This window comes from Aethalodelphis obliquidens, unplaced genomic scaffold, assembly GCF_003676395.1.
Source record: "Aethalodelphis obliquidens isolate GAN/ISIS:26980383/991018 unplaced genomic scaffold, ASM367639v1 scaffold34, whole genome shotgun sequence".
Classification (NCBI taxonomy): Eukaryota; Metazoa; Chordata; class Mammalia; order Artiodactyla; family Delphinidae; genus Aethalodelphis; species Aethalodelphis obliquidens.
In genome coordinates, this window is record NW_020837978.1 from 13,870,767 (window position 1) to 13,881,498 (window position 10,732).

The 10,732-nt window shown below is 41.1% G+C and overlaps 1 protein-coding gene across 7 annotated transcripts in view; it reads right to left on the minus strand.

Annotated features, from left to right (window-relative positions):
- KIF13A (kinesin family member 13A) overlaps positions 1–10,732 on the minus strand; it is a 217,604-nt gene extending 206,872 nt beyond the window's left edge. For 6 of the 7 annotated variants that reach the window (XM_027128456.1, XM_027128455.1, XM_027128452.1 and 3 more), the window contains exons 1-2: positions 10,588–10,726; positions 10,230–10,320 (exon numbers count right to left, since the gene is read on the minus strand). In XM_027128456.1, the coding sequence (XP_026984257.1) occupies positions 10,230–10,320; positions 10,588–10,642 (146 nt within the window). In that variant the 5' untranslated portion in view covers positions 10,643–10,726. Of the gene's footprint in view, positions 1–10,229; positions 10,321–10,587 lie in introns of all 7 variants that reach the window. The other variant, XM_027128453.1, reaches the window with a different exon arrangement.

Consider the following 10,732-nt stretch of genomic DNA (forward strand, 5'->3'; position numbering starts at 1 on the left):
CCAAAGGACAAGCTGTGAAACTGGGCTTTAAAACCTGCTTTATTAAACTAGATCAGTGTTTGTCAACCTTCACTACACATGAGAATCAACTACCAACCATGTGTGTTAACCACCTCCGACATCCAACCCGGTCAAGCCCTCCGATGACTACACCCTCAGACTTCTAGTCTTCAAGATGAGACCCCAGACAATGAGAAGCAGAGACAAGTCATATCTACTTTGTCCAAATTCCTGACCCACAGAGGCCAGGGGCATTAAAAAATGGTGGTTTCAGACCACTAACTTTAGGGATGATTTGTTAAACAACAATCCTAACTGGGACATCTGGAAAGCAGCTAAAAATCCCAATGCCTAAGGTGCCACTACAGCCCAATTAAGCCAGAAACTCTGGGGGTAGGACCCAGGCATCGATTTTTAAAGCCCCCCAGGTGATTCTAATGTGCAACCAAAGTTTAGAACTATGTCCGGACCCCTACTGTCCAATACAGTAGCCATCTGCAGTTTAAATTTAAACTAATGAAAATGAAATAAAATTTAAAATTCAGTTCTTTGGTTGCACTAGCCACATTTCAAGTGCTCAGTAATCATGCATGGCCAGTGGTTACCATATTGGACAGCAGATGTGTAGAACATTTCCATCATCACAGAAAATTCTATTGGACAGTCCTGGTCTAAAGCAGTGATTCTCAAAGCTTGGTCCGGAGCTAACAGCATCAGCATCACCTGGGAACTTGTTAGAAATGCAAATTCTCAAGCCAAGCTACTGGATCAGAACCTTTTGGGTGCGACTGTTTTTTTCTTTTTTTGACATTTATTTATTTGGCTGCATCGGATCTTAGTTGTGGGCTCTTCATTGTGGCATGTGGGCTTTTTCTCTAGTTGTGGCACACGGGCTCAGTAGTTGCGGCAGGAGGGCTCAGTAGTTGCAGCATGTGAGCTTAGTTGCCCCATGCCATGTGAGATCTTAGTTCCCTGACCAGGAATTGAACCCACATCCCCTTCATTGGAATACAGATTCTTAACCACTGGACCACCAGGGAAGTCCCCTGATGCACTCTTAAGTGTGAGAACCCCTGGGTTGTTACTGTCCACACAAAATCCTTTTTTCCATGACCTAGCTCATACTTAAATCTGAAATTTATCAACTTTAACTCCACTATAATATAAGGGAGTATGTTGTCATGCAATTTATGTCATGCAATATATGTTGTCATGCAATTTCAAAGATGTATTTTTGTAGTAGCAAGCTTGCTTGGGAAGAAATGCCTTGCAACTAGCAAAGGATTCTTAAAAAGTTCCTCGAAGATGCTCTCAGTTATTTACAATCATTAAGAGGAACAACTTTCAGGTCCAGAAATATAGAAATATGGTTTAAAATTATGAAACTCAACAAACTACTCAATTATTATAATTATGAAAACTATGTTGCATGACAAAATATAAATGCGAGGAAAGCAAAACACAAAATTGTAATTACAAATATTTATATTATATGGATAAGGACAAAATGAAGAAAGGGGAAAAATAAGAATAATGGATTTGTCAGGTTTGCCCAGACAATGACACCTTCCCCCTGCCACCACCCCCCCTTTTAAATTTCTGTCATGCTTCTTATAAAACATTTTAGAGTATCTAAGGAAGCAATCTTTTTAAAAGATACAATTGCGCTTTGACGTGAAAAGTTCATTTCAAGAATGATTTGGTAAAACAGTTCTACTGCTTCATCAATGATTCACTGAATTGTTCATCTCGTAGTAAAATGAAATCAAGACTGCATTCAAGCAAAAGATGAGGCTTGGACTGGTTGTCCACCTAATTCTGAGAGTCTCCAAGAATTTCTCCTCTCTACTTTTCTTTTTTTAACCTTAGATCTTACAATCAAATATAAGAATTACTCATTTTTACAGTAAAATTTTAGAGATGTGAAAACTTGACATTTTTCCCATGCTTATTTAGTTTCCACATAGTTGTCGGGTGGTAAAATGCCAAATAAACTAATTTTCCAAGGAACAATTTCTCATATTTTCTTCTTATATTTGCAAATCTAAATTCCCAGAAATACTGTGTAATCTTTGAAAAGATAGCTCTTGAATCCCATATAAATCAACTCTTGATTGTTTTAATGTGAATTTTAGCATACTTCCTTTATTGACAGCTGTGTTGTTAGTAAACTTCATTTCCTATGTTGTGAAGGTACAAAGTTCTCTTTCTGAGCGTTTCTATATGTCTTGTTGGTTTCTCCATTTCATTTGCCAGTAATGTTCTCCAAACTCCTTTAAACTCTAAATAGCTCCAGGGAAGATTTGAGAAAGGGTAACTGTAGTTGAATAACTGAGAGACCTTGATGTCTTCAGAAAGCTTACTATCTGTGAAAGACTTTTTCTTATAAAGTTTTTTTTTTTTTAATTATTTTTGTCTGTGGTGGGTCTTCGCTGCTACACGCGGGTTTTCTCTAGCTGCAGTGAGCAGGGGCTACTCTTTGCTGCGGTGCACGAGCTTATCACTGTGGTGGCTTCTCTGGTTGTGGAGCACAGGCTCCAGGCGTGCAGGCTTCAGTAGTTGTGGTGCATAGGCTCAGTAGATGTGGCTCGCAGGCTCTAGAGTACAGGCTCAGTGGTTGTGGCACACGGGCTTAGTCGCTCCACAGCATGTGGGATCTCCCCAGACCAGGGCTTGAACCTGTGTCCCCTACACTGGCAGGCGGATTCTTAACCACTGCGCCACCAGGGAAGGCCTATAAATTTCTTTAAAATATGAGTGCACAGCATGTGTAATTTTATTGAAAATTGGAAACAATCCAAGTTATCCACTTATCTCTAACTAGATTTTGCCAGAAGAAGCCAAGTGGTAGGATGATAAACTGGCCAGTTTGGTATCATTTTGAAAAATTTCCCCAGCCCAACAAGCATACATATTTTAAAATTAATGATGACCAAAAGAAAACCATCTCCTAACTAAAATTTTTGCAATAGTGATACAAAAACAGGATTTTTCTTATTTTTCCAGCTTTTGTACTGACTACACTGATTATCTTCATTAATGTGGGTAGCTAAGAGTTGTATAAGGCAGCTACTACCTTTAATTCTAGCATTTACACGTGCTCTTAAGAAAAAGAAAAGCACTTTTATTTCTATTGTTGGAAGCTAAAAAGAAAAGGGAGTTGACAGAACTCATTTTTTTAAAACAACAAAGAGAATTTACAAAATGCTTTCTGTGTGCTGGGCATTCTTGAATCTAGGCCCTAAGAACACAAAGATAAATCATATATAGTCCTTGTCCTAGAGAAAGCCCAAAATCTATACATTTGAGATTCAACATAAAAGACAGACACCAACACCAACAAAACTATGCACTAAAAAAAAAAAAAAAAGACTGACTATATAGAGGAAACTATCATTAGTGTCCTCAGAAAGACACAAAAAATGCCACAACCAGAAAACAAGCATAGGATGCTATTTTAAAAACAAACAAAAAAAGACTATAAGAGTTCTTGGAAATGAAAAATATGATAAAAATTAAACATAGGGTTGAAAGATAAAGTGGATGAAATCTCCCAGAAGGTTGAATAAAAACAAGAGATAAAAAGTAGAAAGGAGGGCTTCCCTGGTGACACAGTGGTTGAGGGTCCGCCTGCCGATGCAGGGGACACGGGTTCATGCCCCGGTCCAGGAAGATCCCACATGCCGCAGAGCGGCTGGGCCCGTGAGCCAAGGCAGCTGGGCCTGCGCGTCCGGAGCCTGTGCTCCGCAACGGGAGAGGCAACAGCAGTGAGAGGCCCGCGTACCGCAAAAAAAAAAAAAAAAGTAGAAAGGAAAAATAAAGTAATTAGAGGACCAGTTCAGGAAACCCCATGTCCAAATAAGTGTTCCAGAAAAGAACTGAGTAAATTTAAAAAAGTGTTTGCTAATGAATTAATTCAATAATTTTTTTTTCAGAACTGAAGGATGCAAGTTTCCAGGTCCAAAAGGCCCACCATTGTGATTTCACAAAAATGGGGAAGAAAATATTCTATAGGATTCCAGAAAGGGAAAATCTAGGTCACGTCAAAAGGATTAGAAATCCAAATAGCTTTGGACTTCTCAAGAGAAACACTGGAAGGTAGAAGACATTAAAGCAACAATATCTTCAAAATAGAATTTGATACCCATCCAAACTATTAACGAGGTAAGTGGGTGGAATGAAGATATTTTCATGGTTTTAAAAACCCTTACTTCCCAAACATTCTTTCTCAGGAAGCTACCAAAGGATATGCTCTACAAAATTGAGACAGTAAACCAAGAAAGAAAAAGGAAACAGAAAAACAGATTCCACACAGAAGAGAAATAAAAGGAATTCTCAGAATGATGTGACAGGAACCCCAGGATGACAGCTACATCAGGCAGAGAAGGTTACCAGTTCATAAAGGAACATGTTAGAAGGATCAAGGAGAAATGTCTCTAAGAAGATGAAATCAAGAGAGCACTTGATAATATCCAAATGTCTTGAAAGGAGATGTGGGCAAGGGAGAGATAATTTAAAAGTTGAATTAAGGGTAAGTACATAAAAAAGAAGCAAATTAGAGAGAAAGGAAAAAAATTAAAACATTTATTAACTCCAGGGAAAACAAAAAGTGTTGTATGATAGGAGAAATCATGGAAGAGACATGGCTCAACTGTAAATAATGTTCTATACAGTCATTTAAATAATGGAAGCACTAAATACTGATACATTATATAACTATATTGGGAAAACGGGGGATGGGGAGAATTCGGGGATGGGGTGAGAATAAGGCACAGAAAGGAAACAGAGAGAACGAATTAAAAACTAGCACTACCAGCATGTTACTCAGAAATATGGAGGGAAATCCCAAAAGAATAAGCTAAAATCACTATATGTGGCTGCCTCTGGGACTAAAAATGAAGAGGATTCTTCTTTTTAAACCATAGCCTTTATAAATTATAAAACTACTTCACACTTCAAACTATTACACTGATTTTAAAATATATATACAAATATATGTATGCAGAACCCAACCTCTTAACCATTAAACTTGTATTTTTCAAATTATAAACTTGTGACCATTTAGCGGGTTGTGAAATTAATTCTGTAAGTCACAACCATCATTTCTAAAATGAATTAAAACAAAACCAGGTAGGGCTTCCCTGGTGGCGTAGTGGTTAAGAATCCGCCTGCCAATGCAGGGGACACAGGTTCAAGCCATGGTCCAGGAAGATCCCCCATGCCGTGGAGCAACTAAGCCCGTGTGCCACAACTACTGAGCCTGCGCTCTAGAGCCCTCGAGCCACAACTACTGAAGACTGCGCGCCACGAGCCGGTGCTCCACAATAAGAAAAGCCACCGCAATGAGAAGCCCATACGGCGCAATGAAGAGTAGCCCCTGCTCGCCACAACTAGAGAAAGCCCACGCAGCAACGAAGACCCAACGCAGCCAAAAATAAATAAATAAAAATAAAGTTCCCTTTATAAAAGAAAAGGTGGTAGAAAATAACAGAGACATTGCACATAGTAAATTTTTTCATGAACCTTCATATACGTACACACAACAGTGCATAATGTAAAATGTATGTTTAACTGTGAACAAAATAATTTTAAAATTACTATCTATACAGCATTGTAATTACTTTTAGTCCTGTTTTTTAAAGTGAGAGATGACAATCTATCTTTATTGTAAAGCAAAGAAATGGAAAACGTTGACAGCTAATGAAAATATTCCATTGTGACACTCTTTAAAATGCCACTGATATCATGCATGAAGAATGCTCACTCCTATATTACTGAAATCTAAATACTCTGCTTTCTTACAATCAACTTTGTAATATTTGAACCAGAGAGAAGAGTAACAACACAGAAAACACAATAAAACTCAAAGTCAATCAGATAATGTGGAATATTACTGCTTCTTAGGTGATGGATCTTTTTCATTTTATATGATTTTAACTAATTTTTAAATTTCCAGTCTACGGATATACTCGAGCAGAAGGAACCATCCTAGACGACTTTGGAATAGCAGTGGAAGCCAGCCTGGTGGAAGAAACGATCAAAAACTTGCAACATATAATGCATAAACTAGAAAGTATAGATGCAGTCGACCAAGATGTAGTTTTCTTCCACTGACCCACCCTCATATACTTTAAAAGCTACACTACCCACCTTGCAGTATGGAAAAATTGGGCAAGTTAAAACTTTGATGCTCTTTTACTAAAACCCTAAATTTAGTCCAATTTTTCTTTTAACTTAGCTAGGTTATACTGACATATGCACATTGCTTTGGATGCTTACCCTACAATTCACTTACTTTAAAATGATTTAAAATAAGAACAAACACGTCTGCAGAAAGCAAGTTCCATTATACTCTCATAATAAAGCGTCACTTCTTAAAAGTTATAAAGATCAGATTCATATACACATGGGTATGTATATTTTTAAAACCACTACTACCACCCATACAGGATATTAAAAAATAAAAAAATATGAAGGAGTCAATATACTGGTATTTAATTATAGAAAAGATATTTGTGGAAATATATATATATATATAAAATGTGTGTGTATTTGAAAATATGCATGAGAAGTTAATGACTGTGGTTACTTTTTGGACAGGTGAGGGGATGGGAAGAGTAGGGATGACAACCAGGGTGACAGGAAGGCTTTGCACTGTACATCTGCTTCTACTTTGATTTTAAAACTATTACCGGGCTTCCCTGGTGGCGCAGCGGTTGAGAGTTCGCCTGCCAATGCAGGTGACGCGGGTTCGTGCCCCGGGCCGGGAAGATCCCGCATGCCGCGGAGCGGCTGGGCCCGTAAGCCATGGCCGCTGAGCCTGCGCGTCCGGAGCCTGTGCTCCGTAACGGGAGAGGCCACGACAGTGAGAGGGCCGCGTACCGCAAAAAAAACCACTATTACCTATTTTGGCAAATTAGGGGTTCTCATTCTATTCTCCCTTCATGAATTGCCTGGCTTCCGCACCCTATGCCACATCCTGCACGCACGCACACACAATCACCCATAAGTAATTTGAGGCAGGTGTGCTTTCACTTTGACAAAAGACTTTCTCCCGATCTTGAAAAAGTGAACCTGTACTCTTAGCACCCACGTGACAGGCACAAATGCCACCTGTCTTTGCAGGATGCCAGGACCCCGGGTCACATCCACAGCCCCTCCTCAGCACACCCATCACACTGCAAACCATCACACTGCAGACATTTGCTGAGGGCCTGCTATGTGCCAGATGCTGTTTGGAAACACGGGACACAAAAGTCAGTAGGACAAGGTACCTGCCTTCCCAGATCTCAAAGCCTCAAGGAGAGGAGAGGAGACAGAAGAGCCAACAGGTAATTTCCAAATGATACGGTATATATAGTGGGAAAAGTGTAATCTACATAAGCTACCACATTATATTTTAATTATTTTTTCCCCTGTTTTCCCATGTCTCTCAAAGGTGAGAGTCTCTGGCACAGGCAATGGGTCCATAGTGATCTTTGGATCCCCTGAGCTAAGCATGGTACCAGCATGATCTGAACTTCATAAATGTCTCCTGCATGGTAATGCAATGGTATTTTAAGAAATACATTCATATATGTCTTAATGTTTCAGAATGGTGATTGATAAACACATCAACTATTAACCTGGACCTCTGTGGTGTATTATAATCTTAGAATTTCAGAACCAAAACAAACATCTTTAACCTCAGAAGACCTGTGATCTTTTAGTCCTTAACATGTAGTTTTGGCTTTGATTCCATAAAGGGGGAAAATCATGAAAGCTAAGCCTATCTGTTTCTTTTCCTGGAAACCAATGCACTCTTGTTTGTTTTTACTGGTAGGAGTGGAAGTTTTCACCCAGTAACTTAAAATTCCAACCATGGTTAATACATTAGTAATTTCTTGCAATATTCAGAAAAAAAAAGTGATTTTCAATTTGACACAGGTTTGCCAATATTAATTTAAAACTTCTTACACTTCAAACCTTGGACTTCTAGGTAAGAAAAATAATAGTCTTGCCTTGCTCTGAGCTCTATCCAAAACAAATGATAGAAATGAATTGCAAACATAACATGAAGCGTTGTTGCAATTAATCAACCCAGAACCCAAGGGAGGAACTGTTTCTATTTTTAAGTGCACTGTTGCTTTAAGGGAAGACCCACTGGAGAAACATAAAACCAAGCTGCCTAATGAAAATCAAAATGCATTTGGTGTCTCCCTCCTTGCAAAGACAGTAATCCTAACCTGCAAGCAGCACTGCTGTGTTCACTCCTCCGTGTGTCTGTAAACTGAATGACAGGTACCCAGGCAGAATCCCACAGAAAGGGCCCATCCACCACTCAAAGAATCATATCTGTCAGGAGGTCAGAACAAGAGAACACCCATGTTTCAGTGCTATTCTTATAGTTCCAGATAAGGGGCTATTCCAAGAAGCAAGCAGATGGATAAATCCCAAAGTCACCCTTCAAATCATTACTTAAAAGATGCTGATTAGTAACCGCAGTGGTGGCCCTAAAAATGATCAATTGATTATTTAGCAGTTCCAACCATCTACAGTTGTAATTTCTATCCAAATTCCACAACACTAAATCTGTGTCTGCCCACAAATGACAAAGCTTCATTTCATTAAATAGTAGCTAACAGTAACACTCCTGATGGTTAAGAGTGACAAGGAGCAGGTGTCAAACCAGCAAGGGAAACAGAAGCCACAGCTACATAAAAGGAGTTAACATTCTACCTGTTTCCTAGACAGCTTTGAAGACTCTGACCCAGCAGAATTTTTTTCTCAAACAATATTCAGGGTGGGGGGGGGGGGGGGTTGGGAAATGTTGGTGATGTGGGTGACTAATTTAATCTGTAAATATCTTAATTTACTCAATGAGTTTACTTACTATCACTAAGAAATACACAACTACATTGCTATAAATGTATCTAAAATCCTATAAATCTCTAAAATGTATCTAAAAGTATTATTCAAGGATACATCCATTACTGAAAAGTATTTAACATATTTTAAATACAACTCAGCTATTTACAATAGCCATAACAATCTGCTACAGGAAGCAGAATGTTTGCACATTCGATAAAAATTTCTAGCCTCAGCACAAAAAGCAAAGAATCCCCAAACTTACCTCCTGATAATTTCTCCCCCCCAAATTTAGTAAAACTATGCCTGAACACCGCATGATTATAGAATGAAGGCAGTTGCTTCCTTTAGCGATAAAGTAACAAACCCTACTTCAGAGTCTCTCTTTAGTGAAAAAAATCTCTGAAGAACAACAACAAAAAAATCACTAAATTGTAACACATCAATCAACAGGTGACTTTTAGAAACACAAACTCTCGTCAGAGAGGAATTAATTTTGTCAGATCTCCCTGATTTCTCTTTCCTATTTTTACAAGCTACTGTATTGCTATACTGAATGAATTCCAACCGTTTTCTTCTCAGGGGCTTACCAAAAAAATGCCAAATATTCAAATTATTTTAGGGCATTTTCCCATACTGTTGCGTGGAATAGAGCAGAATTAATAAGGATCCAACAGTTACCACTTTTCAAATGCAAATGTTGCCATCTAGTAAATGCAGCCCCTTTTAAACATCCCCCCAGTGTCTACACAGCTCCAGGCACTACTTTTGTTTCCTTGAAAATCGAAATTCGCGCATTACATTCAGGCATTATCTCAACTCAGCACCAACAAAAAAATAGATCTTAAATGGTCCAGGCCTGAGCCTGCATCGTACAAAACTGTTCTGCTTTATTGTGCGGAGGTGTTCCCTCCCACCCCCCATTTTACACACAAAGTTCCTTAACAATTCTGCCAAGTAAAGCAAACAGTACAGTGGTGGAAAGAACCAGGGGCACTGGGTTCCACGAACTAGGCCTTGGGGTGGTCACTTGCTCGCCTCAGGCCTCAGTTTTCTCATCTGTAAAATGTGGCTATTGGACTAATCATCTCTAGGGTCCCATCCGGCGCCCTCGAAGCCAGCCGGGGACACAGCGGACTGGTCCTGGTTCAGGCCGGGGTGCCCTGCCTTGATGCCGCTCTAGATGGGAGGGGACAAGGGGAAGGGGGGCAGAGGGAGGAGAGAGAGGAACTTGGACTTGCAACAGCTTCAGACAGGAGCGTGCGACAAACTTGAAGCCGTCCTCCTAACAATAGGCAAGAGCACTCCCATTTTCCTGGCTCAAACTTGCAGGAGGCAGCGGGGCTGCACCCTCCTGCCCGCCCTCTCGGCACCCGCTTTACCTTTCTCCCTGTTTGGTGTTAGAAGGAGGAGGGTGCAGGACCGTTTGATTCCCTTCCATCTCCACCACGCACTTGGTGTTCAGTTCCAGTTCTGAAAGCAAAAGGGAAAACGAACGTTGCCAAGCCGAGCATCCGTGCCCGCAGCCCGCCTCTGCGCGCCGCGCGGGACTCCCCCGGGAGGCGGCCGAGCCCGGAGCCGGGAGCCGGCGCACCGGGTCCCCGCGGCCGGTGCGGGCGCCGCCTCCGCCCCGGCGCTCCGGCTCCGCTCCCGCCGGTCCAGCCCCGCGGCCCCGCAGTTTCCAAAGTTGCCCCCGCCCTCATCCCGACCACAAACGAAAACGAGCGGAAAGCTCCTCACCTCGTCGGTTCAGGGGCCGGACCCGGACGGCAACTTTTACCTTGGTATCCGACATGTTGGCGGCGCCCGCTCGGCCCCAGGCGGCCCCTCACGCGCGGCGCCGCCGCCGCCGCAGCCGCGCGCCCCCCGAGCGCGGCCGCCGCCG